Source organism: Passer montanus, unplaced genomic scaffold, assembly GCF_014805655.1.
Source record: "Passer montanus isolate IOZ18808 unplaced genomic scaffold, ASM1480565v1 scaffold100, whole genome shotgun sequence".
NCBI lineage: Eukaryota > Metazoa > Chordata > Aves > Passeriformes > Passeridae > Passer > Passer montanus.
This window is the reverse complement of record NW_024356506.1, coordinates 410,877-438,427: the sequence shown is the minus strand read 5'-3', so window position 1 is coordinate 438,427 and position 27,551 is coordinate 410,877. Positions and strand designations below refer to the sequence as shown.

Genomic DNA, 27,551 nt, shown 5'->3' with positions numbered 1-27,551 from the left:
TCCACCTCCCTCTCCCAATTCTATTGGGCAGAACCGCTGTCCATCGACGCCGCGCGGCGCTCTCATTGGTTGCCTGGCGGTTAAGTCCCGCCCCTCCGCCCTGCTTATGCCCCCGCGCTCGGCGGAGCCGCCGCGGTCGCGGCGGGGCCTGAGGGGGCACCGGGGGTGAGCGGGGCCACGGCTGGAGGGTCCCGGGGCACCCCGGGGTTGGGATCCGGGCGAGGAAGGGCCGTGGAGTTGTAGCTCGGCGGGGTTTGGCTCTGGAAGGAGGTTTGGGGGGGTCCCCTTGGCTGGAGCATCTTTGTGAGGGGGGTTTTGGGGGCGTTTGCGCTGTGAGGGGAGGGGGGTTTAACCCCTCGCCCCGTCTGGGGTCGCTCTTCGAGGCGGGTTTGAGCTCCGTGTGTTTTGGGTAGTTCACAAAAGGGGTTTTGGGAGGGTTTAAACTTCCCCCCCTCCATTTAGGATAGCTCTAAAAGGGAGTTTGGGGGGTTCGCCCCCATTTTGGGGTAACCCTGTAAAGGGGTTTTCAGAGGGTTTGGCTCCCTCCCTACTCTGGGTGTCTCTGTTTAAAACCCCCCCCATTCCATTTGGAGTAACTTTTATAGGGATTTAAATACCCCCCCCCCCTATTTAGGGGAGTCCGAGGGGTTTAAACACCCCCCCCCTCTTTAGGGGAGTCTGAGGGGTTTAAACACCCTCTTTATTTTGTCCAGAGTAGCTCTTCCAAGCGGGTTTTGGGGGGTTTAAACATCCCCCATTTAGGGTCTGGTGGGATTTAACATCCCCCCTCCTGGGGTAGCTTTGCGAAAGGGATTTTTGTCCCCTCTTTTCCCTAAATTATTTCTGCTGGGAGGGAAGCCATGGGCTCACATCTGGCCAGATGCTGAGTGCAGGGGGGCTTTGCAACAGAGCTGAGCCGGGCTTAGCAGGGGTTTAAGCCCCCCACTTAGGACAGGCTTGGGATCTGGACCCCGGTGGGACTCAAGGAGGGGTGGCCGAGCCCCCAGACCCCCCCGTGAGCTCAAGCCCAGCTCCAGCCCCCCATTCCCAGCCTGTGGATGTCGCATCCCTGGAGATGATGCCCCCCGAGGAGGAGAGCCCGGATGGGGACAGGGACGGTGGCCTTGTCCTCCTGCACGGCCCGAAGAGCGGCAGCACGCGGAAGGTGAGGCTGGCCCCATATCCCTGTCCCATCCCTAGGGATGTGGCTGTGCCCGTGGATGGGGGCGCAGGGATATCCAACCCTGCCAGGGGGTGGAAACGTTGTTGCTGCCCCATAAACGGCTCCCTCCCAGCTCCTCATCCCTAAAACTCTGCTCCTGAATCCACCCCTAAAACTCTGCTCCTGAATCCCACCTTTTCTGCTGCCTCCGTTCCCCAAGCTTCCCAGCCCCTGCTTTTCACCTCATTCCCTGAGATTTTGGTTTTTTTCCCTCCTTCTTGCCAGTGGGAAGCTGCTCCAGCCAGGTGCTCCCAGGGAAAGCTGGGATGTGTGGGAGAGATGGGGCTGATTGCTCTTCTGGTGTTGTTTAATTAATAACAATTGGGGTGGAATCAGTGGGAATTGTCCTCAGGCTGCCACCAGGCCCTCGTTTCTTGGAGTTACAGAAGTTTTAGGGAGCAAGAAAACGTGGAAAACATTCATTTTTGGGTCTGTTTAAGCGTTTTTCCCATTAGTTTTGCCCCCTGAGACCCAACAGGATAAACCAGCAGCGAGAGCACTCCATAATCTGAGCTCTCCTTGCAAAAAGTCCCAAATCTAAAACACCCCTAAAAAAAAAAAAAATCCCAAATAACCAAAAAAGCCAAACTTAGCTAAGCTCTGGAAGGGATTTTTATTTTTTTTTTTTCCCCTTGGATCAATCTGATCTGGAGTCACTTGAGCTTGGGCTGCAGCTCAAGAGGTTGCAACCTTAAACCAGGTCGGGGTTTAACTTGGGGCCTTGTCTAAAGAGCAGGTGCTGCTCGTCAAGAAAACGTGGAAAACATTCATTTTTGGGTCTGTTTAAGCGTTTTTCCCATTAGTTTTGCCCCCTGAGACCCAACAGGATAAACCAGCAGCGAGAGCACTCCATAATCTGAGCTCTCCTTGCAAAAAGTCCCAAACCTAAAACACCCCTAAAAAAAAAAAAAAATCCCAAATAACCAAAAAAGCCAAACTTAGCTAAGCTCTGGAAGGGATTTTTATTTTTTTTTTTTCCCCTTGGATCAATCTGAACTGGAGTCACTTGAGCTTGGGCTGCAGCTCAAGAGGTTGCAACCTTAAACCAGGTCGGGGTTTAACTTGGGGCCTTGTCTAAAGAGCAGGTGCTGCTCGTGAGGGAAGATTAACAGGAGGGATTTGGGACTTTTTTCCCAATTTGTTCTCTTTGGGTCTGCAGCACAAAGCAAAACATGGAAAATATTGCCAGGCTTTGGAGGGAGAACTGGGCAGGGCATCAGCAGGCTCTGTCACAATATGATTATTTTTTAATTAAAGCAGCAGAACACCTGATCAGCTCTATCACTTTCTTTTTGTTATTGGTGTTTAAAAGAAATTGTCAGTACAACCTTTTCCTGCTGTTTTTATCGCCCTGACAACATCAGGATCCATACTTTCTGCCTTGCAGAGGATCCTGAATGCTGCTGAAAAAGTGATTTTTTTAATCCCTTTTTTTGCCAAGTTTTCTGTCCTAGGAGTGAAGACTTAATCCACCTGTTTCCTGCTGGCACCTTGCCCTGACTCTGTGCTTCCCCCACCTCCTCAGAGCACTTTCACCCTCCTAAAATTCAATTTTTAACTGCAGTTTGTGCTGTTTAAAAACCCCCGATCCCCCAGATTTTTATTCCCACCCCTGGGTTTATTTTTTCCTTCCTCTTGCTGACTGCATGAGCCACCAGTGAGGCCACTTGGGAAATTTAAAACCTTAATCCTCTCCTCATTTGTTCAAAGGCCCTGTGATGTAACCATATTCTCAATAAAAGGTTTTAGAGGTTTTAGCTGCTCCTGTCTCCCACAGAAACCCAGCTCAGAGCCAGGGTGCTCCATGAGATTAATTCCATGACAGGGAATTTCCTATCTAAATAGACTTTTCAGGGAGTAAAAACCCACTTGTTGTCACTTCCTGCTTGTGTTATAACACTCATATTAATTTCTTAAATGCTTCTGGCTGGAAAAAAAGGAAGGAAATTCTGGATAACCCTGGGAAAAAAAAAATAGTATTTCCAAGCCTGTTTTTGTGTGTGGAGTGCTTCCCTGGCTTTTGTTTTCCTCTCTGTCCCACAGGACAATGTGGCTAAAGCAGGGTCACTTGGCCACTTCTGTGCTGGCCTGACTCAAAAACTTGTGGATTCCAAAGAGGAATAAAAATTCCAGCTGACAGCTGTGCCACTGTGGAAACACTTTAAAGACCAGTGTGGTTCTGGAATTAAAACAGGTGCTCAGATTTATCCTGTTCCAGCCTGGAATCATTTGTGCACTTGGGAATTTCCTGCTTGGAGGAAAAACTCTTTGTCAGGAAGTGCTGGTGCTGCTGAGAGGGCATGGAAATAAATCCCTGATTTGTTTATTTTTTTGGAGTGGGAGATGATGTTGGTGTTTAGTGGGAGAAATTTGTGGGGTTGAGATTGGAGCTAGAGACCACGGGCCCAGTGGATGGGGTTGGGATCATGGATCGTGGTCCAGCATTGGGCTCCAACAGCAGAAGGACCTGGAGCTGCTGGAGCAGATTCAGAGGAAGCCATGGAGATGCTCCAAGGGCTAGAGCCCTTCTGCTCTGGAGCCAGGGAGAGCTGGGAATGTCCAGCCTGGAGAAGGGAAGGCTCCTGGGAGACCTCAGAGCCCCTTCCAGTGCCTGAAGGGGCTCCAGGAGAGCTGGAGAGAGACTTGGGACAAGAGATGGAGGGACAGGACACAGGGAATGGCTTTAAACTGGAACAGGCTGAGATTAGATGGGATATTGGGAAGGAATTCTTGACTGTGAGCATGGTGAGGGGTTGAAATGGAATTCCCGGAGGAGCTGTGGCTGCTCCATCCCTGGAAGTGTCCAAGGCCAGGTTGGATGGGGCTTGGAGAAGCCTGGGATAGTTGCAGGTGTCCCTGCCCATGGCAGAGGAGTGGAATTCCATGATTTTGAAGGTCTCTTGCAACCTAATCCTTTCCATCCCTTCAATATCCCTCTTCCTGGCACAAAAGGGTCTCAGTGTGTTTGCCCACGGCAGCGATCCAGACTGGCTGGAGTCCTGCTCTCCTTCATTCCCTGTCCTTGGAAAAGGGAAGGTGTCTCCCTGGAGGTGGGGCTGGCTGTGGAGCTGAGCTTAGCACCAGCTGATGACTCCTCTTCCCACATTATGGATGTCTCGAGTCTCCACTCAAATTAAACTTCCTCAGTTTCTCTCTGGGCATTCCCCAGCTTCCCTAATTGGGAGGAATCCTGGTGGTGACTCCTTTGTGGCCAAAACTGGTCTTGGACATGGCCCAGCTTGGTCCAGTCTTGGGCAGCTGAGCTGTGGAGCAGTTTCTGGGATCCAGGCTCGCCCAGTATCTCCAGGAGCTTTTCCTGCAATTCCTGCTGGGGATATAACTCCGTTACCAGCCCCTTCCTCATTTCCCTGGAGAGATCCATGCCTGGATTTTACCAGCACGTTCCTGATCTGTGCCAGTTCTTCGGGTCCTGGGTCTTCATCTCCATTTCTCTCTTCCTTGAAATTTTAACAGCACTTCCCACATTTCACTTAGTATCCTTCAGTTTCACTTCTCCTCTGTTGCTTCCAGCTACAAAGGAGCAGAAGCAATCCTTTTTGTCATGGAATTACCCTTTGGAATTACTGGCTTCCATATCTTCCTCCAGGTGATTCAGGTTGTCCCTCGTGCCTTGTCTTTGTCACTGAGGTCACAAATCACTCTCAGGGTGTGGCTGTCACCCAAGGCATCGTCTCCTGGGGGTGGGAAGTTCAAAGTCCACCCTGAGTAAACATTCCCAAAGGACTCCTAATTGCCACCCTGGATGGGCCCTCTGGAACTGGGAGAGGTGTCTGGAAGTGACAAACACCCGTGAGTCATTCCAAACATTCCCTGCAGAGATAAGGCTGGAGAATCCTTGCTCTCCCTCAAAAGGGGAGCTTGATTCCCTCTGGAAAGGGTCTTATGGAATCTTTTTTTTTCCCTTATGTGGAGAGCCTGGTTGAGGATTTTTGGTTCCATTGTCACTTCCGTGTGAGGGTGGAACGCAGATGGACTTCCCCTAATTTTTCTGGGCCTAAAGAGCTTTATTCCAATAAAACCATTAGATGTGGGTTGGAATGGGCTCATTGGGATCACAGAGTCCAGTTCCTGACCCTAATCCTGCTTTGTCATAGGTGATAAACATCAGGGCTGGCCACACCTCACTCATTTTTATGGATTTCTCATCCATCATTCCCTGTGTTCAAGCAAGAGCTGCTGTTCCGTGGCTCCTCCAGAATTTATGGAAGAGTTCTGTGCTCATTCTTCCTTTAAAACCTTTAAACCAGGAAGGAAAAGTCTGATTATCTCCAGAGCTGCTTCTTAAACCCCCAAATTCCCTTTTCCATGTGTCCCCAGGTCATCTCCAAAGCCTGGATGAAAGAGCCTCTTTTTATTTTGACCTTACAGGGGTGACCTTGAGCAAAGAATTCAGTGAGGAAAATCCCTTTTGGAACCCAACAGTGGGATTTTGGTGGGATTTTTTTTCCCCCTTTATGTAAGTCATGTTTAAATCCCTGGAAACTCATTCTGTGGTTTTTAGTTTTCAGTTGGAACTCTTGACAGGAAAAGCTTTGGGATCCTTTGAACTGTTGGAAGGTGGAATGCTCTTCTCCTGACTCCTTATTTTCCTCATTTATATTTGGATTTAAATATGGCCTTTTATGCTTTCCAAATTTCCTTCTTGCTCCAAGATTTGTGGAATTACAACATTCCTGTGACGCTCCAGGAGCTCCTGCAGAAGGGGCTTGGTTTTTCCTCATGGAATGATGACTCTGTTGATCCATGCAAGCCAGGGATGATTTTTTGGGATCAAGGCAGAGCCTTTTGGGGGAAGATGTGCAGCAATCTCATATTCCTCATAAATATTGAGGAAAACAAAATGTGTGGAGATCACGAGAAATCCTTAAATCCCTGACTTAACCTCACAAGGCTTTGGGTTTATGTCAGGGGCTTCTGGTTTTCCAGCACTTTTTTGCTGCTGGCTTAGGAGCCTGGATAGGGATTGAGAACTTATCCCATTAAATCTGATGGAGAAGCCTGGAAAAAAACCCTCAGCTCTGCGAACAGCTTTAGTGCTTCCCAGCAGGAGAAGTCAAATCAATTTGCTAAATCCTTTCATGGCTCCTCCAGGGAAGAGGTTTTAACCCTCTTGGAATATCTTGTGGAGCCATCCCAGTGTCTTCTGCATCCCACTCCTTTCTTTCCTTCATTACCAGCTCTTTCCCTCCAGACAACAATCTTTATTTTGGGTTTGGATAGTGCTTCTGCTTGTGCCTTTTCCATCTTCCCACCTGCACTTCCCACGCCTCTTCCCTGTGTCTCCAGGTGGTTTTCTTTCCTTTTCCCCACAGGAATTCCCTTAAAATCCTCTGGCTGCTTCTAAATAAATCTTTGACAGAGGTGGAAGGGACTCCAGGGATGCTGGAATTTGCAGGAAGAGATGGAGTCAGAGAAGAGAAACTTCCCACTTGTTGGGTTTGCATGGATTTCTGTGGCTCTGGAAGCACAGAGAGGGAACCTGGAACTGTCTCATTTGCATATATTTGCATATATTTTTCTCTGGGTCTGTCAAGCTCTCAGAGATCTCATTTTGAAATTTGAAATTAAACCTTGAAATTTTAATGAGCACCTTCTCTTCACATCTTGGTTTGATTTCCTGATCCTTTCCCCTTTTTCCTCTGATTCCTAGATTTTTTTCTCCCTAGGGAAGCCTAGGATGGGTGGATTCCCCCCAGGACAAATCCAGAAGTGACAATTCTGGATCAAATTTTCCTCTGTTTGCTCCTGAGTGTTTCAGACCCAATATTTATGCAGCTGTTGAGGTGTTTTCCTCAAATCCCACTGCTTTTCCAGAATAATTGGGATCTTATGCTTCCAGCTTGTTCCTTTCATCAAATTCATGGATCACTGTAAAGCATTAATCCCACAAATTTATGGACCAGCTGGAGTCACTCTGATTCCTCAGTCTCCAAGAGACCAATTAGGAGCTCCTATCTTTCCCTTAAATGAAAATCCCACTGTTAATCCCAGACCCTTTTCCAAAGGAAGCAGTACTCAGTGGACTTCAAATATGAGGAATTAATTTTAAGGAAGCTGAAGTCCATGGAAATGCAAAATTTTCCATTTCCTCTTTTCCAGGTCCCACTGGAGAGGTGATCAAGCATTCCATGGAAATATGCAATGTTTTTTGTTGGAAGGGGCATTAAAGATCGTCTCATTCCATGGACAAGGACACCTCTCACTATCCCAGGTTGCTCCAAGCCCATCCAGCCTGGCTTGGAACACTTCCAGGGGCATCCACAAGTTCTCTGGGAAACCTGTGCCAGGGCAGGGGTTGGAATGAGATGATCCTTAAGATCTCTTTCAACCCAAACCATTCCATGATTTTGGGATCTTCCCATGGTTTGCAGGCTCAGACCTTTCCATGCTCTTAAACTTCCCAGCTTTGTGCCTTCCCAACCAGGGATTTTTTTTTTATCCAGGGATCTTCCAGAGGCTCATTCCATGCCTCTGAATCTTCAATGGGAATCATCCCCACTCGGGCACAGCTTTTATGACCCTGGATTTAGGGATGCCCCATTCCCTGAGGCATCCCATAATAACCCTGTGAGCCAGAGGGAAATTAGGTGGCTGCTATTTCCTGAAGTCGGGAATTCAGCGTGTTTTCCCCGTCTGCAGAAATTCCGAGCCGGAGCCGCGGAAAGGATGGAATCAATTTAGTGTCATGTGCCCCTCATTCCTGCATCCCTGTGAACTCCTGACTCCCTGTGCTCCATATCCCGGAGATGGCCTTGGGATCACATTTCTTCCCGAGCTTTGGGGTCACATTGAGCTCATCTCCAGCCCCCCTGGGTCTTGGCTCATGTCCAGAGCCTGGGAAGGGGATGTGTGGAATTCCTATTCAGGGCTGAGTTTGGAAAGAGCTCAGGGAAAGAAATCCCTGTTGGCAACACATGGGATTGGGGAATAAAATGGGTATTCCAGGGACAGGAAAAGGTCTGGGGGGTGAGAAACTCAATGTGGCCTGGCCACATGTGCTCACATCCTAGAAATTCCCAGTGTCCTGGGCTCATCCCACAATATGGCAGCAGGAAAAGGGGGAATTCTGCCCCTCTGCCCTACTCAGGTGAGATCCCACCTGGAATTCTGCATCCAGCTCTGCAGAGGGATATGGAGCTGCTGGAGCAATTCCAGAGATGCTCCAAGGGCTGGAGGCCCTCTGCTCTGGATCCAGGCTGGGAGAGATGGGAATGTCCAGCCTGGAGAAGGGGAAGATCCAGAGAGACCTCAGAGCCCCTTCCAGAGCCTGAAGGGGCTCCAGGAGAGCTGGAGAGGGACTTGGGACAAGGGATGGAGGGACAGGACACAGGGAATGGCTTCAAACTGGAATAGAGTGAGATTAGATGGGATGTTCAAAGGAATTCGCCCTTGTGAGGCTGGTGAGGCTATGGAATGGAATTTCCAGAGAAGCTGTGGCTGCCCCATCCCTGAAAGTGTCCATGGCCAGGTTGGAGCAACCTGGGATAAAGGAAGTTGTCCCTGCCCATGGCAAGGGGTGGAATTCCATGATTTTGAAACTCTCTCCCAACCTGAAGCATTCCGTGACTCTGGGCTCTGAAAGTGCACAGTTTATGAAGCTGATGGATCTTTTGAATCCCAAAACGTGGATTTGGGATGAGAACCTGCCCTTGTCTCTCAGCAGGGCTGTGACCCCTTTGCCCAGACCCAGCGCAGCAAACTCCAGCACCGCCGGGCCCGGATCAACCAACAGATCAACAAGGAAATGAGGATGAGAGCGGGAGCAGAAAACCTCTTCCGGTGAGTCCTGATCCCCTGGGCATCCCCCTGGTCCTGGAATTTGGTTGGAGGCAGGAATAGAGTCTTGGTATCCAAGATTCAGCTGGTGGAAGATTGTTGAAAATCAGGATGGGAGCAGAGTGGGATAATGGGAATAAATTTGTGGCTGAGGTTGGGCTTGGAATGCAGAGGCCTGGTCTGAAAACCCAGAGAGTGGATCCAAGGGATATGAAGCTGTTGGAGTCTAGATGTTCCAAGGGTTGGAACTGCTCTGGAACCAGGATGGGTACTGGGAATGTCCAGCCTGGAGAAGAGAAGGCTCCAGGGAAACCTCAGAGCCCCTTCCAGGGCCTGAAGAGGCTCCAGGAGAGCTGGAGAGGGACTTGGGACAAGGGATGGAGTGACAGGACACAGGGGATGGCTTCCCACTGCCAGAGGGCAGGGATAGATGGGATATTGGGAAGGAATTCCTGGCCGTGAGGGTGGTGAGGGGCTGAAATGGAATTCCCAGAGAAGCTGTACCTGCCTGATCCCTGGAAGTGTCCAAGGCCAGGTTGGACGGGGCTTGGAGCAGCCTGGGATAGGGAAAAGTCCCTGTCCATGGCAGGGGGTGAACTGAAGGTTTCTGAAGATCCCCCCCAAACCATTCAATGAAATCCAGCTTTAGAATCTTAAATAGGTCAGAAAATCCCATCAGGATAGAGTCCAACCCTTCCCCCCACCACTGCCAAGGCCACCACTTGTCCCCAGGGACAACTTTTAGCATCTTTTGTGTTTATTTCCTTTTTCCTTAATATTTGGAGTACATTCCAGGCTGGGCAGGTTGTAAATATCAAAAATTCCATAAATCTGCCTTAAAATACAATTTTTTTTGGGAATATTTTACTAACTTGTTGATTGTTTTTATCCCAAATAAAATAAAACAAAATTAACCTTCCACTGTGGAACTGGAATGATTTAATTGATTTTATCAATGGAGTGTTCCTGTTGCAACTGGAAGAAGGGAATAATGGTTGATCCATTTAAAAAATGGTGTTTTCCTGGAGGATGAGATCCTACTGCTCCATCCATGCTGCTGTGCCTTATTTAATTAAGGAGAAAAAGCCACGGAATCCCAACTTCTGCCTCTTCTGTGTTACATTACAACAACAACAAAAAAAAAAACCCCAAAAAATAAACAACCAAACCAACAACCGAGGGAAATGTGCTGGCTCAGCAGAAATCAGCCTGGTTTAGGTTGGAATTGGAGCTGTGGGAAGTGGGAGTGAGGAAAAACGGGATGCAAAACATGTCTTAATTATCAGGGAAATGCACTGAGGGGGCTCTTTTTTTGCTGGCTCAGCACTCTGGGTGTCCTTTGGAGCAGCCGCTTTCCCTCCCTTCCTCCCTCCCACAAATCCAGCTGAGTAATAAAGTTGATTTCTCGGCATTCCGGTGCTCCAAGCTTATGAAACTTCGGAAATCTAGCGGGGGGAGAGAAAAAGGAATGATCAAGCTTGAAATTAAAGGAGGAGGGAGGGGGATTATGTTGCAAGTCTAAAGGTTATTGCTTCAAAATTAAAGATTTGTGGTGCATGGATAAAATTCCTTTGGATCTTTAGCCTGGTGCTGATGGAAAAAACTGTGGATTGTCCAGCCTGGAGCAGTTTGGAGCTGAATTTGCTGGGATTTTGCCTTTGAATTTAAAAACAAGCTAGCCCAGTGCTTGGTGAAAATAATCCTGTTCAGCTTTTCCATGTTTTTTCTTGGAAAAGTTGGCAGGAATGGGGTGCTGGAAAAAAAAATCCATGTGATATTTGCTCAGTGGATTTGTTTGCTGGGTAAATAAATGGGAAGAGCCAGAGGAAACCTTTTCCTTCCTGTTCAAACACTGGGATGGAGTGGAGGAATAGGGGAGATAAAAATGTCCAGGTTTTTGGAACAAAAGAAAAATAAATCACAAAATAAATCCCAGAAATTCCCAGTGTCTTGGGCTCATGCCACAGCTTGGGGAGCAGGAAAAGGGGAATTCTGTCCATCTGCCCTACTCAGGTGAGATCCCACCTGGAATTCTGCATCCAGCTCTGGGGACCAACTGCAGAGGGATGTGGAGCTGCTGGAGCAGATCCAGAGGAAGCCACGGAGATGCTCCAAGGACTGGAGCCAGGCTGGGAGAGCTGGGAATGTCCAGCCTGGAGAAGGGAAGGATCCAGGGAAACCTCAGAGCCCCTTCCAGTGCCTGAAGGGGCTCCAGGAGAGCTGGAGAGGGACTTGGGACAAGGGATGGAGGAACAGGACACAGGGAATGGCTTTAAACTGGAATAGGGTGAGATTAGATGGGATATTGAGATGGAAATCTTAGCTGTGAGGGTGGTGAGGCCCTGGAATGGAATTCCTGGGGAAGCTGTGGCTGCCCCATTCCTGGAAGTGTCCAAGGCCAGGGCTTGGAGCAGCCTGGGATAATGGAAGGTGTCCCTGCCCATGGCAGAGGAGTGGAATTCCGTGATTTTGAAAGTCTCTTCCAACCCAAACCATTCCAGGATTATTTGCTGTGTGTGGTACTTGCAAGTACCTCAGGAAAACCTTTTTCCTGTTAACAGATTCCTGGCAAAATCATGGAGCAGATCCTCCTGGAAGCTGTGCTATGACACCTGGAAAATAATCAGGAGCCTGCTGAAAGCCAAAATATTGTTGGCAGCAGGGAGCAAGGAGGGAAAACTTAATCCATATGGGATGAAAATCAGACTGACAGTGTCCTGGAGGTGTTGGGATGTGTGGGGGATAAATAGGAATTAAGTCTTGGTTTATAGGGATTAAATACTGGTTTATATGGAAACACAGGGTGATGGTGCCTGGGGAATTGCAGGAATGCTGAAGGATTTTTCATTGGAAGCAGCCATGGGGAGCTTTGGATGTGCTGTGGTTTGGTTTTTTAGAATAAAAAAAACTCCTTGGTCTTGGAAAATCCTGGCAAAGGAGAGGCAGGAGGAGACTCTGAACCACCAGATTTTCAGAGGAAAACCCTGGAGCTCCTTCTGCTGCCCTGAACCAGGGCAGGACCCAGAAGGATTTAATCCATAAAACAATCCATGTCAAAGGCAATACTCTGGAAAAGCTGGAGGGAAGCAGTTTCCTGGTGTAGCAGAGCTTGTCCATGTGTTGTTTTCCCTGGATCCCAGCATGGTTCAGCAGCCAGAGCCCCTTTCAGCTCTGGGTTATCTCTCCCTGTTTTCCTTTGGAGGAGATAAGCAGGGAATAATCAGCCTGGGAGCTTGTCCTGCTGGGAACAGCTGGAATCAATCCCTGGTGTTTACAGCTCCTGCTGAGAATGGGAAGGGAGGGCAGGAGCTCACAAATCCTTTCTTTTCCACAAGGATTCTTTGCACCCAAAAATGAGTTTTTCCTCCTCAAATCCCACCATTTATTTGGGATGGGGGAGCACCTGAACTGGTCAGAGCCCAAGGTGAGGCTGCACTGGAGGTGAAGTGGGAATGGGCAAGGGGAAGGTGGCTCTGGAGCAGGAATTCCTGGATGCTGCACTGCAATGAGTTTTCCATGGGCTCAGCCTCTACCTGGTTCAGACTTCCCTAATCCTGAAAGGCTGCAAGAGCTAGGAATGTCCATCCTGGAGAAGAGAAGACTCCATGGACACCTCAAAGCTCCTTGCAGTGCCTAAAGGGGCCCCAAGAGAGCTGGAGAGGGATTTTGGAAAAGGGATGGAGGGACAGGACCCAGGGAATGGCTTCCCACTGCCAGAGGGCAGGGATAGATGGGATTTTGGGAAGAAATCCTTCCCTGTGAGGGTGGTGAAGCGCTGAAATGGAATTCCCAGAGAAGCTGTTTCTGCCTGATCCCTGCAAGTGTCCAAGGCCAGGTTGGATGGGGCTTGGAACAACCTGGGATTCCAACCATGGCAGGAGGTGGAATGGGATGACCCTCAGAGGTCCCATCCAAACCTTTCCAGCATCACCTGGAGAACCAGAGGCACAGTCTTTTGGGAAGGTTGGGCTCGATGTGGATTGCACCACTGGGTAACAAAGTCTGGAGTGGAAAAAATAAATTAATGGATAAAAAGAGGGAAATTTGATCCATTGGTTTCTTGCAGGGCCACCAGCAACCACAAGGTGAAGGAAACGGTGGCTCTGGAGCTGAGCTACGTCAACTCCAACCTTCAGCTCCTGAAGGAAGAGCTGGAAGAGCTCAACAGCAGCGTGGACGTGTACCAGAACGACAGGTGGGTCTGGGAAGAGCAGCCTGTTCCCTTGGCATTTCATTTTTTCCCACTGTTATGGAATTTTTCTGGGAGCAAGGCTGCTCTTGCCTTGTTTGTCCTGCTCTGTTCCTATGGCCAAGGGTTGGGAACCTTCAGAGGTTCCCTTCAACCCAAACCTTTCCATGGTCAGGGACAACAAGTTGGTGGCTGGAGGATTTGGGCATGGGCCAGAATTCCTGGAAGATTTTCATCCTGGGAATGTCAGTGGTTCCCTTCTAGAGCTTCAAGGAGAGAAAAATCAGCTTTTCCTAGGGGATACTGGGATGTTTTGGGATAGATGGAGCATCCTTTGGACACTGATGTCCCAAAGCAGGAGGAATAGGGAAGAAAGAACCATCTTCCCTTGTACTGACCCCCTTTCCTGACAATCCCACCAGAGCTCTTCCCAACAGGACACTTTGGTGATGGGAATCACCATTCCTGGAAGTGCCCAAGGAATGACTGGATGTGGTGCTCAGTGCTCTGGGCTGGGTGGGATCAGTCACAGGTTGGACTCGATGATCTTGGAGGTCTTTTCCAGCCTAAGCAATTCTGGGATGCTGGGATTCTTTTCCTCCTTTTCCCTTCCTGAGGTGGACAGTGTTGGATGGCAGCGTGAGGTGTTGTGTGGGTGACATGGCTGAGAGATGGGATGGGATATGATCCAGAGGGACCTGGATAAGCTCCAGGTAAACCTCATTAGGTTCAACAAAGCCAAGTGCAACATCCCGCACCTGGGATGGGGCAATTCCAAGCACAAATCCAGGCTGAGGGGGGTGAAGGGATAGAGAGCAGCCCTGAGGAAAGGATTTGGGAGTGCTGGTGAGTGAAAAGCTGGGAATGCCTCATCCACGTGTGCTCCCATCCCAGAAATCCCCCCTGTCCCAGGCTCATCCCACAGCGTAGGCAGCAGGAAAATGGGGATTCTGCCCCTCTGCCCTGCTCAGGTAAGATCCCACCTGGAATTTTGGAGCCAGGCTGGGAGACCTGGGAATGTCCAGCCTGGAGAAGAGAAGGATCCAGGGAGACCTCAGAGCCCCTTCCAGAGCCTGAAGGGGCTGCAGGAGAGCTGGAGAGGGACTTAGGATAAGGGATGGAGGGACAGGACACAGGGAATGGCTTCCCTGTGCCTGCCTGATAGATAGGATTTTGGGAAGAAATCCTTCCCTGTGAGGTTGGTGAGTCCCTGGAATGGAATTCCCACAGAAGCTGTGCCTGCCTGATCCCTGAAGTGTCCAAGGCCAGGTTGGATGGGGTTTGGAGCAACCTGGGATGGTGGAAAGTGTCCCTGTCCATGGCAGGGATGAAAATGGATGATCTTGAAAGCCCCTTCCAACCCAAACCATTCCATGATTCCACGTTTCTGTGTCCATCCACGTGCTTTTCCAGGCACATTCCCTATCAGGGATGCTCAGTTTTCCCAATTTGCTACTTGCTTGCACTGGTTTGAAAAGAAATCAGAAGCAGCAACAACAACCCCAAACCATGGCCAGGCCAAACAAAAACCCCTTTGTTTATTCCAGACGTTGGATTCCAGTGGAATTCTCGTTAGGGAATGAGCAGTAATGGCTTTCTGCACTAATTATAGCTCCTGGAGCTGTTTGTTCCAAGGAAAATGTGGGTGCAAATTCCCTGCCTTGCTCTCCTGGTTTTCATTACTTCCTTTGCCTGTTTTCTTCCCCAGTTAATGATTGATTAATGAGTTACCAGCAATTTGGGGGGATAATGAGAGGGGGTTGTTGTGGTGGGGGCTTGATCCTGCCTTGCCCACCAAACATCTAGGATTCCTCTGAAAAGCAGGAGCTGGAAAAATTGGGTGGGTTTTATTTTGCACCTACCTTCTTATGCTGCCATTCCCAAATCTTTTTGGGAAGAGCATTTTTCCAAGTGGAGTCTGTTAATAAGAGCAGCACCAGCCCAGGGCAAGGAGCTGCTTCCTTTTAATCTCCAACCCACAGGATCTGTCCAAGATTTTTAATCCAGCCACCAAACAGGTTCTTGTCTTCTTCCAGTGAATCCATCAGTGTTCCCATGATCCCTCTGGGACTCAAGGAGACCAAGGAGCTGGATTTGCTGGTACCACTCAAGGTGAGCTTTGGGGTTTCATTGATTGATGCTGAACCAGCTGAAATTCATTTTCCAATTTGGAAAAGCTGCCAAAAAATAAATTAATGGAGAGGAACTGCACTTTAAATGTGGGAAAGTGGGAGATGAAGGTCTGGAGATGTTGGAGAGCAGGAAAGGGAGGAGATTATTACTTAGTGGAGGTTTTCTTGTGGACAGAAGTGGCAAATTCTTACGCAAAACTGCCAGAAATCTCCCTTTAAATAATAAAAAACAGGATTTTCTTCTGTTTCCCAATCCAGGATTTCATCAGTGAGCACTATGGAGAGGAGGGTGTACTGTTTGAAAAGGAAATCAAGGAATTCATGGAGCTGCGACAGGTGGGTGTCCCTTGGCTTCCAACGTTTGTCCGGGATTACTCCTTGGAGATGCCACATTTCCTCTGGGGGGGTCCCCTCATCCTTTCTCCAAATTCCATATTTATCCTTGTATTTCAGGGTGCAGTATTCCCATGCTGGACCACCTTGGACTTGTTTATAGGTTCCAAAATATTACAGATTATTCAGGAATTGTTCATTTTTCCCTATCCTCAATGCTGACCTACAAATGAGCAGCAATAAAAATTGTAGTACAATCATTTTTTATGAATATTAATTCACCCCTGGCAAGGCTGAACAACTTCTCTCTCTCCAGGTAGGCCTTGGAGAAGGAGGGAATTTAAAACAGTCTGGGAAAGGAGGGGAAAAAAATCCTGTTTATTCCCTAGGATTTATAAAATCAGAATTTCCATGAGTTTTTCCAGCACAACTCCCAGGCTGCTGCTTCCACATTTGGGTGTCCCAGCACCCAAACTTTTCCCACGATTGAAACTCAGAATCATGGGATGCTTTGGGTTGGAAAGGCTCTTAAAGATAATCCAATTCCATCCCCCTGCCATGGGCATGGACACCTTTCACTATCCCAGGCTGCTCCAAGCCCTGTCCAACCTGGCCTTGGACGCTTTCGGGGATGGAGTAGCCACAGCTTCTCTGGGAATTCCATTCCAGCACCTCACCACCCTCACAGGGAAGAATTCCTTCCCAGTATCCCATCTATCCCTGCTCTGTGGCAGGGAATCCATTCCCTGTGTCCCTCTGTCCTTCTTTTCCCATCCCTGTCTCCTCTCCCATTCCCGCAGGCCATGCGCACTCCGAGCCGCAATGAGGCCGGATTGGAGCTCCTGATGGAATATTACAACCAGCTCTACTTCCTTGAAAGCCGGTTCTTCCCTCCCAGCAAAACCCTGGGCATCTTCTTCCACTGGTGGGTGCAGCTTTCCCTCTCCCACCTGGGTGGGGAGGGAGTCAGGATCCAAATTTCCGTGATGGAATCTCTGCCAGGACTGGTGGACACCTGGATCTGGATTTGCTGTTGCCCTTGGTGGGTTAATTTGGGGAGGGAGAGGGAAACACAAGTCCCATGGGATGTACCATGATGGGAATGGTGCCTGCAAACCCATCTGAGCACTGAAAACCCTTCAGGTTCCTCCTGCATCCATGGGAATCATGGAGTGGTTTAGGTTGGAATGGGCCTTCAAGAACATCCACTTCCAACCCTTTCCATGAGTGAGGACACTTTCTGTGGACCATGACAGAGACTCTTTGGGAACCATGGGGATGGGCAGCTGTTGGCTCTTCCCTTCTCCAGGTACGACTCCCTGACGGGGGTCCCATCCCACCAGAGGGCTCTGGCCTTCGAGAAGGGAAGCGTCCTCTTCAACCTCGGAGCGCTACACACCCAGATCGGAGCGCGGCAGGACCGCGCCTCCCTGCCCGGCCTCAACCAGGCCATCGATGCCTTCCAGAAGGCAGCTGGTAAGTGCCTTCCCCTCTTCCTCCTCTTCCCAGGAAGCTTTTCACAAAGGTAGGAATGATCCACAGAAGAACAGGAAGGGGTGGGAGCAGTCATAGGAAGAGGTGCTCCCAAGGGATCGCAAATGGAGCGCGAGGTGGCTCCACGTTGGTTGTGTGGGTTGGGAAGAGGAGTTGGGATGGTCCAACAGCCAAAAAGGATGTCCCCCAAAAGGAAGGGCTTCAAAAGGATGTCCCAGCTGTGGAGAGGAGAGATGCTGATGCATCTCCCCATAGAAAAAACAGAGCCTGGAACTGGGATCACCCAGGGCTTTGGAGAAGGAATTGGGCACAAGGATGGTTTAGATGGCAAGGGTTGGACCTCAGATCTTCTTACCCACCACTGATGGCGAGATGTTTGATGTTCCTGGAGGGAAACCTGCCTGATCCCAAAGTTTGATTCTCTTCCTCACAAGCCTGGTAACTTCCAGGGGCCTTCTCTCTCCTCCAGGTGCCTTTAACTACTTGAAGGAAAACTTCTCCAACGCTCCCAGCCTGGACATGAGCGCGGCCTCCCTGACCATGCTGGTGAGGCTGATGGTGGCCCAGGTCCAGGAGTGTGTCTTTGAGAAGATGACCTTGCTGCGTGCCCAGAACGACTTCCTGGCCCGCCTACAGCTGGCTCAGGAAGCAGCAAGGGTGAGGATTTTGGGAAGGAGAAGATTTGGGGGGATTTTGTGGTCAGCAGAACCTTTCCAGGTTCCACAACCTGAGGGACGTCCTGCATCCCGTCTCTTCTCCCTTCCCTCTTCCCAGGTGGAAGATGTTTACTCCCTGGTGCACCAGACCATGAGCCAGCCCCATGTCAAGGATTACGTTCCCTTCTCCTGGACCACCATGGTCCAAGTCAAGTCGGAGCATTTCAAAGCCCTCTCCCATTATTTCGCTGCCATCGCCCTCTGCGACTGCCCCGGTGAGTGTCCAGTCTGGAGGGAGCTTCCTGCTCATCCAAGTACTAATTCCACATGATTCCTGGGTTTTGGGGAGGGATTCCCAAAAACAAAAGAGGTTATGGATGTCACACCTGAAGTTTTTGGAATGCTCTGAGCTGTGGATCTTCTTTGTGTAGTCAGCAATTCATCCCCAAGGCAGATTTTCCCATACTTCTGGTTTCCACAGGGAAAAGTCCTAAGAAGGGGAGGAAAATGCTGCTGCAGGGACGTCACCTGCTGTCCCCTTTGGGGCTGGGTGGGGAAAGAAGGGTCACCTTGTGTTCGACCAGCCAAGGGCTTCAAAAATCAAAAATAAATCCAAAAATAGCTTGGATTTAACTTCCAGCCTCATGGATGGTTGTCCTGGGAATCTCAGGGTGGGGGCAGCGAGGTACACCTGGTTCCATGGAGTCACTTGGAGCATGACTTCAAGATGTGACCCTTGATCTCCATCTCTGCCACCACCGACACCCTGGGAGCAATTTTGGGATGGAGCAGAGGATCCGGAGGCGGGCAGCAGATGTGTCTGGTGACCTTTGGTGTCACCTGGTGGGTGGCTGAGAAACTTTTTGAGGGCTGGCTGCCAAAACCAGTGCTGAGACCAGTGGCTGCCAGACTGTCCTCACACCCTCCCCCGCTCCAGAGCCTGCCCAAAATCTTCCTTGTGCCATGTGGGCGTTGCAGAAGCTGGATTGAGCAAGGAGATGGGAGATAATGTGGAGCTGGAAAGGCTTAAAGATCCAGACAGGAGAGGATGATGGTGGAGATTGGATTCCATGGGGTACCAAGGGGCAGGGCAAACCTTCCCCCTAAAATTTTCGGTGTGGGAAGGAGAAAACTGCAGGAGAGGCCTAATTTGGGAATTTTTTTGCCTGCTGTTGGGATCTCATGTTCCTGTTCCCATTTCTCCCTTGTCAGAATAACAAATCTTTTGCTTCCATAACCAGCTGGGAATAAATTCCTTACGCTGCAGTTTAATCCCTCAGGGATGCTGACATGGCAGGAGCTGGCACAGGGAGAGCCAGCCCTGGAGCTGCCAGTTCCCAATCCTCTGCATCCCTATGCCCACCAGGCTTTGAGATCCTCTGTTTGGAGCAACAAAACTCCCAGGAATATTCTGGGTTGTTCCTTATCCCACTCTGTGTCCAGGAGAAAGAGGCTGCCGTGCAGCCCTGAGTGAGCCAAAGAGGATTAGGAACAATTTGGGCTAAAAAAAGGGTTTAAAGAGTGAGATTTTCAAGTGTGGGGTTTGGAGAGCCTGGGAGAGCTGTATCCATCTCTGTTTTTCCATGGAATGACTCCCTTGGTTGCACTGTGAGCTAGAGAAAAGGCTTCAGGGAGACCTTAAAGCCCCTTCCAGTGTTTCAAGGAGCTCCTGGAGAATTGAGAGGGATTTTGGACAAATTGCACTGTGAGCTAGAGAAAAGGCTCCAGGCAGACCTTAAAGCCCCCTTCCAGTGTTTCAAGGAGCTCCTGGAGAATTGAGAGGAATTTTGGACAAGGGATGGAGTGCCAGGACACAGGGAATGGCTTCCCACTGCCAGAGGGCAGGGATAGATGGGATATTGGGAAGGAATTCTTCCCTGTGAGGGTGGTGAGGGCCTGGACTGGAATTCGCAGAGAAGCTGTGTCTGCCCATCCCTGGAATTATCCTGGCCCAGGATGGCAGGGGCTTGCAGCCAAGTAGAAGTGTCCCTCCTCGTGTAAAAGAGTTGGAATTGGATCATCTTGAAGGTCCCATCCAACTCAAACCATTCCATGACTCCCTGATTTTGTTGTCTCATTTGTCTCCCTGTCAGTGACCTCCAGGTGGGGAAGTCCCAGGGTTCTCCATTCCCAGTCCTGCTTCCACACTGGAGCAAAGGGAGGCAGGAAATAGGAAAAAAAAACTGTGCTCAGGACAAATCCTGCCCTTAACTTCAGATCCTGGTGCATCCCTGACTGGGATCATCCCTGGGCCCATCCCTGATTCCTTGCAGGCTGTGGTTGGATGACAGGAAGGTGCTGCCAGGGCCACCTGCATGTGGATGTGGCTTCCTTGTCCCCACTGTCACAGGGGCTGGGTGGCCCTGACCTCTCCCTAATCCCATCCCCATCCATTTCCTTCCCACAGCTCCCTCGGATGCTGAGCTGCTGGAGCAGGAGAAAGCTTTCCTGCAGTTCCATGTCACCATGCCAGAGGGGCCTTCACTTCGTGTCCTGCTGCAGGATCCTGAGGAGAGGAGGAAGCTGGGTGAGCACAAATTTCTGGATCCCATCACAGTTCCCACAAGTAATGAGGTTTTAGGGGGATCTCTCCATGCAAAGAGGAATTTGTCAGGAGATTTCTTCTCCTGGGAAGCAGGAAAGCATCACAGTCCCCTTAAGGGATCAACTCGTGGTGCTTGTCCCAACCTGTCCAGCTCTGGCAGGAAAAATTCCAGGTCTTCCAAGCCAGGTAACATCACCCAACATTACAGAAAAATCCATAGGGACACGGAGATCCTGGAAGCTCCTTGGTTTGGGCTGACTTGGCTGCAAAACAAGACACAGCAGATGCTCAGGGGGTGGCTTTTTCAGCTGCAGCGAATTCTTGGGAGACAAGAACTTCTTCCCATGCGGGATTTCAGCTCCAGGGAAAGAACAGACGCTGCTTATTCAGCTGAAGTCGTGTTTCGGCAGCCCCTCCTCAACAGGGCTGCACCAAGAGCAAACTCAGCACTCGGAATTTGGGGTGTTGCCTCCCCCAGGAGCTCTTTTCCCTCCTTGCACACGTGTGGAAGGAGGCAGATCCCACCAGGAATGAGTTTGGCCTCAGCAAAATCCTTCAGGATGCTCAGCCAGGTTTCACTGGAAACCTCCAAATAAACCCCAAAATCCAAATGTTTTATGGTGACAGCACCCCAACACCCTCAGATGTGGTTTGCATCAGCTTTTCCAGCTCTGCCTGATTTTACTGGGGAAAATGGGCTCTGTTCAACATTCCTGGTAAAAAATAGATGTGCAGACACCAAGCTCAGCTTGGATTTGGAAGGGGAAAGGAAGGGGAAAACTTGGAGAGGTTGTGGATCTCCATCCCTGGAGGTGCCCAAGATCAGGTCACACAGGGCTTGGAGCAACCTGAGATAGTGGAAGTGTGCTTCCCTATGGAAAGGGGTTGGAATGAGATGAGCTTTAAGTTATTTTCCAACCCAAACCATTCCATGATTCTATTATTATTATTATTATTATTATTATTATTATTATTATTATTACCCATATTTTCACAATTTATAGATTTGTTAAAAATGCTCAGTACGGGGAGTCTCCTCTCTGTTTTCCATCCAGCCCCAAAACATTCCCTCGCTATTTAAGTTCCTCTGGCTGTGGATTCTGGGAGTGTGGAGCAGACCTCATCTCTCTGGATTCTGTTGCCACCGTGTGTCCTGAACGTGAAATGCCACAGGCACACGTGTTTCCATGAGACACACGGAGAGCTTTTCTGGGAGTTTAGCCTTGGATACGGCTGCCTTGGTTGCAGTTTCCCACAGAGGAGCTGCTTTGCGTTGATATCCGTGGGTCACTGGAATTTCAGCTCCTTTTTCCCAACCACTTCCATTTCCCGAGGGTGGGAACACCTTGAAGGCAAGTGGAGAGGGGCAAAGAGCAGAGGATGGAGAGCAGGACCTGCAGGACAAGGAAAAGGCTTAGCCTAGAAAACAGGGATGTGTTGCATCTTCCCAAGGAGGACGGGGCTGGGTTGTTCTGCATGTTCCCATTCCCAAGGGATCCGAGGCGATGGAGGGAAGTTAATTTGCTCAGGAGATTGAGGTTAAGCGTGAGGAGGGACGTCGGGGGTGGTTTTTCAGGAACATCTGCCAGCTCTGCCATCAGGGGAGCGAAGTAGGTCACCCTTCAAGGTCCCTTCCCAGCCCTCCATCGGCTGGGACCGACCCCATTTAGGGCTGGGAACGTGACTGGGCTGTCCCTGAGTCACAGCAGGGTGGTGGCACCGCTCCTGAAATCCGTGGGCAGCCAAGCGGGAACGGCGCCGGAGCTGCCGCTCCGTCGGGCTCAGCTCCCTCTGCTCCCTCGCAGGCAAAGCTCACCTCAAAAAAGCCATCATGAAGCACGAGGAGGCCATGAGGATCCACGGGTTGTGCAAGATCCTAAGGAAGATGGATATCCTGCAGGAGGTCCTGTCCTTTGCCCACAAACGCTCCCTGAGCAAATATTCCGAGATCGACCACGAGGAGGATTTCTTTGAGACGGGAGAGGCTCCGGACATCCATCGTGAGTGGGGGATTTTTGGGATTGTGGCTGGGGAGGGGATTTAGGGGTGGGCAGACTCCATGGGGAATTCTGCTCTGGGGGGGTGTTGGCCTGGATATCTCTGAGTTCCAATCCAAACTATTCCAGGATTTTAGGTCCTGGTTCTTATGGGGTCTCACTGTTCCTCTTTGGGATGGCAGCAGCTGCCCCAACTGCCTGAGGTCACCCCCTGTCTGTGCTTTTCTCTCCCTCCCATCAGCCAAAACGCACCAGAAACCCGAAATCAAATCCCCCAACTTCTCCCAGGTGAAGGTGACCGACCTCTTCCACAGGCTGGTACGTACAGCTCCGGGAATGGGAATATCCCGAGGGAGCAGCCGTCTCCTCCTCCTCCCCTGCATGCTCTGCTTGCCTGGATTCCTTCCTCCTGCAGCCTCTTCTCCCTCTCTCCAGCAGTTTTGCAAGGAGGAGGGCTTGGATCTGTCTGTGACACCTAAATGGGTCACAAGGCTCCTCTGGTGACAGGGGAGCAGGCACCGGAATTTTGGGTGGGCTTGTCCCAAGAGACCCTTGGGAAGAAGGGTTTTGGTGGCAGGAGGCAGCAGGAAGATCCCACTGGAGCTTTATCCATGCCCTCTTTGGGTTTTTAGGGTGCTGGGGAGCAGGACTGGGATTCAGGACAGTGGTGGGATCTGTGGTGGGGTCATCCCCTGAGTACTCCAGGGAGAGCTTGTGCATCTCAGCTCCAGGGCAGGCAGGAATATCCCGCTCCTGTGGGATTGGAAAAGTGGGAAAAAGAGGAGAAAATGGGAAAGAATTGGGGAAAAATGACCCTGAACTGGTGACCTCTCCCACCACCCTGCTCCTGGACCAACCCCTTGTGGCATCCCCCAGATCCAGGCAGCCTCAGCCCCCATCATTTTTTCTTGGATAATGGGACTGTTTTCCTTGCAAAAGACAGGATTTCTTCCTCTGCCCCCTCCCCATCCCTGGAATGGGTTTTTTTTTTACAAGGCTGCACAGTTCCAGGGAGCTGAAAAGGTGCTCTCCATGTTTCTGCCTCATCCCAGGGCCCCCTCTCCGTGTTCTCAGCCAAGAACAAGTGGTATCCAGCTCGGAGAGTGCACCTGATGAGAGGAGAGAACGGCTTTGGATTCACCCTGCGAGGAGACTCTCCCGTCCTCATTGCCGGGGTCATCCCGGGGGGCTGCGCTGCTGTGAGTATCCCCATTTCTTGCTATTCCCATGGGAATGCCAGAAGGGAGCTACCTGGAGGGATTCCAGGTGTTTTTAGGTCTCAAAACGGTTCAGGAGGAGACTCATCCCTGCTGGAGCTCAGGCTGGGGTTTGCAGGTGGGCGTCATGAAATGATTAATTTTTAGGAGATAGCTAAGGAGAAAACATGGAATTTTGCTCAGTTTTTAACTGCTGAAAGCCCATCCAGCTCCCTTGCCCCTCGTGTTGGGATGTGACAGTGGCTGGAACAAGATGGCACATCCAAAAAACAGGGGCAGCTTTGTTTTCCATCAGAAGATGCTGGAGAACCCTGGTGGGATGCCCTAAGGGTGTCCCCACTTCCCCAGGACCAACCCATCCATCCAAATCCCAGCATCTCTGGAACAACACTCTCCTTGGCAGCAGGATCACATCCCTCTTTGGAAAACTCAGATCTCCCCAAAGATTGGGATGTGGACTGGATATGGTCCATATCTGGAGCAGGGTTGTGTCTTCTTCTCAGCCTGGAGATAGGAAGGCTTCAGGGAGAGTTTGGTGCCCTTTCCAGTGCCTAAAGGGGTTCAGGAGAGCTGGAGAGGGACTTGGGACAAGGGATGGAGTACCAGGATGAAGGGGAATGGCTTCCCACTGCCAGAGAGCAGGGTTAGATGGGTATTAGGAAGAAATTCTTGGATGTGAGAGTGGTGAGGCCCTGGCAGAGGTTGGCCAGAGAAGCTGTGGCTGCCTCATCCCTGAAAGTCTCCAAGGAGCAACCTGGAATAGTGGAAAGTGTCCCTGGTGGGACTGGATGATCTTGAAGGTCCCTTCCAAACCATTCCAAGATTTTCTTGGACGTTTTCCCGCATTCCCTGCAGGAAGCCGGGCTGAAGGAGGGGGACTACATCATCTCAGTGAATGGCAAGGACTGCAAGTGGTCCAAGCATGCCGAGGTTGTCCAGCTGCTGAAGAGCACCGGGAAGGAGGGGGTGGACATCGGAGTCATCACCCTGCAGGGCTCGGAATGTCCCAAAGCCGTAAGTCACACCCCACAGGAAACCACAGAATTCCTTGGAGCTCTCTGGGTGCCGCCCTGGCTTCACTCCCCTCTCCACCTTTCCCAACCAGGTGGACAGGAAGGCAGCAGTGATGTCCTCGGGATCTGGGATGCTGAAGAGCAACAAGGAGAACAGCAGGAAGAGCCTGATGAACAGCAAGAGCGCCAGCACGCTGCTGGTGTGGAGCAAGAAGAGCAAGAGGAGCAAGAAGAGCACCTACAGCGGTGTCCCCTTCACCACCGTGGGGGACAATGAGGCCATGTACTGACCACGCTCCGTGCTGTCCCCTGAGCTCCAGGACTGGCTGCCCAGGAAGCTTCCCAAGCCTGGCTGGGCTGTGAGGACTCCCAGAGCCGGGAATGCGCCGCTGGTCGGATCCGCGCCGAGAGGTGAGCGAGGCACCTCCACCTCCCAGCTCCTGCACCCAAGGATCCCCTCAGTCTGGGGGAAACTCGGGTTTATTGTTAATTTTGGGATTTTTTCTTTTAATTTTGCTCTCAAGGGGGTCGGGGGGAGCTGTGCTAAAGCAGGGCCTGGTTTGTGTCTTCTGCTTGGCCAAAGCCAGCCCCAGCCATTAAAGCAAAAGTGTCACCTTCTGTAGCATCTCCTGGGCTTTCTCTGCGAGGTACAAGATGGAGCTGCTCTCCAAGAGCTGCTGGAGGAGCTGAATCCTTCAGCTGAATCCTTCCAGACTCCCTTTTTTTGGGAGAGGGGACAGCGCGGGCATCGATGACTTGTGGTGATCCCATCACAGGGTCCAACCCAGGCAGCATCTCCCAGGTGGGGCTATCCCAACAAAGTAGGGTGGTTTGACCATTTTTAGTGCTTTTTGGGGTGGTTTTTGTGGGGGAATGAACCCCCAACTTGACTCAGAAAATCCAGCCCAGCTGCCCAGATGGATTCTTCAGAAGAAAAGGGAAGGACTTAACGTGCAGTTGTTGTCTGGCTTTTATAATCAGGAGATGTGGATTGCCCTAAATATTCTGTGAGGAGATTAATAGCTAAGAGCCTTGGGGGGGTTTATTTTTCCTGGGAGGAGATTAAAATTCCAGGAAGATATCTCCTCTAGATTATTAAACTCCTAAATTTGTGCTACTGTTGGATCTTGCACATGTTGCTAATTCCCTAACACTGCTGTCAGCATTCCTGGGCTGGCCTGATGGATCCAGGCATCTTGGTAATTGTCCTGGAAACGCTGGGAGACTCCGAATCCACAAAACAGATTGGCAAAATTTCCTTCATCCTGTTTCTGCCTGGTGTGTTATTTTTTCTGAAGGCTGAGGATCTGTCTGGTCTTCAGTGCTTGGATGATCTTGGGAGGTAGAAAATTCCCTTGGGAGAGATGGGATTGTATTTTTGTACTTTTTAAGGGATTTTTAGGGGTGGTTTAAAGGGATCTTGTGGCCACAGTGTCCCCTGGGATTGTGACTTCTTCTAGTGGCTCCTTGTCCATTTTCCAAGCTCTTAACCCTGATTTTATTTAAGGAAAACTTCCAGGAAAAAAAAAAAAAACGGGTTGGAGCAACCTGGGGGGGTGGAAGTTGTCCCATGGACAGGATGGGCTTTAAGATCCCATCCAAGCCAACCCATCCTGGGACTTTATGAGCTCAAGGAGAGGTTTTTAGCTCTGCTGTTGGCCAAGAGGCCTCTCCATAGCCTGAGGCATCACCACACCGGATTCCGGATCCGCCTTCCAGCATGGGGCCATCTGTAGCAGCCAGGCTTCCCACGTCATCTTCCCGGCTGCTTGGCGTGGGAGCGGGAAGGAAAAGAGGGGGTGGGGTCAAAGAAAAGGCCACCTTGCCCTTAAAACATCCCGGCAGCATCTTCCCACCATCCTAAAAGCGTGGGATGCCGCCACGGATGTCTCCGAGTTGGAGAGGGATTTATTTAGGAGAAGCCGTCGCCTTCCGCCTGCATCACCCAATGCCAGCGTTGACAAAGGGGTTGTGTTTCCTAATTTCCCTAATTCCAGGGTTTTATGTCAGGCTTAGTTTGGGTTTTTGGTTGTTTTTTTTTTAATTTGTACATGGATTCTCACCTTTTATGGATTAAAAAGCACTGATTCAAATCCAGTTTGTAGCACTTTTGTTGGGAATTACGGCTGCACCATCCATGACGGGAAACAAGCCCCGGCTGATCCTCCTAAAAAGTCAATTTTGGGTCATTTTTACACAAATCTGGAGCTGTTGAGGTTGGGAGAGATCCTTTGGATCCAGGATGGGCTGCTCCAAGGAAAACCAAGGTCCCAAGCATCCAAATTAAATTTGGTGAGCCGTGGTCTCCATTTTCAGGGGGATGCAATGGGAGGTAGTGGCTTTGTCACACAAATTCATGGAAGTCACGTGGGAAGTGAAGGGTGAGGCTAGGGCTCAATCTCTTGGGGGCTTTTCCCCTGCTAAAAAAAAGGGGAATTGGTCAAGAAAGTAATTTCTGCTTCACACAGCAGGTTTTTAACTGCATTTTCATTCCATAAAGGGTTTCTGATCCCTTTTTTTGGGAAGAGTTCATAAATTAGAACTTAGGCTGGAAAGCAGCAAATCCTTGGCATGGGACCCCTTATTTTCACTTGGGATCTGGACACCACCTCCCCACCATCCTGGGAGGATGACCAAACCCATGGATTCGGGGCTGGATTATGGGAACATGCATCTCACAGGAGAAAGGTGGGTTTAAAACCCCTTAAATGGGACAAAAAACAAGGCCAGGACTTTCAAAATTCAATTTATTTATGGAATGTGGTGGGAGCTTTTTTCGTCCTGTCTAGCAAGCCAGGGTTAAAACAGCATCCAGCTTTTTTTGGGGGGACATAATTTTGGAATTTAAGGAGTTTCCCCTTCCATCAGCCCTCCTGTGCCAGGTTTTGGAAGCCACCCACAGTGAAGTCGTTCTGCTGCAGAAGATCCTTTTCCCACCCACGTTCAGTGGATGTGG

At 50.3% G+C, this 27,551-nt stretch overlaps 1 protein-coding gene across 3 annotated transcripts; it reads left to right on the top strand.

Annotated features, from left to right (window-relative positions):
- The first annotated feature begins 676 nt into the window (after positions 1–676).
- RHPN1 (rhophilin Rho GTPase binding protein 1) lies at positions 677–26,692 on the top strand. 3 transcript variants are annotated; one of them, XM_039714528.1, is made up of 15 exons: positions 677–1,165; positions 8,907–9,022; positions 13,086–13,214; positions 15,245–15,320; positions 15,599–15,676; positions 16,474–16,598; positions 16,983–17,149; positions 17,637–17,824; positions 17,942–18,098; positions 20,231–20,350; positions 22,174–22,368; positions 22,607–22,683; positions 23,418–23,564; positions 24,438–24,596; positions 24,688–26,692. In XM_039714528.1, exons 1-15 carry the CDS (start codon positions 1,076–1,078, stop codon positions 24,883–24,885), a joined length of 2,022 nt encoding a protein of 673 aa, XP_039570462.1. In that variant the 5' UTR covers positions 677–1,075; the 3' UTR covers positions 24,886–26,692. The 3 variants fall into 3 exon arrangements, with proteins under 3 accessions (XP_039570462.1, XP_039570453.1, XP_039570467.1); XM_039714519.1 differs by having other exon boundaries at positions 8,904–9,022; XM_039714533.1 differs by lacking the exons at positions 677–1,165; positions 8,907–9,022 and adding an exon at positions 12,310–12,443.
- Positions 26,693–27,551: the final 859 nt, after the last annotated feature.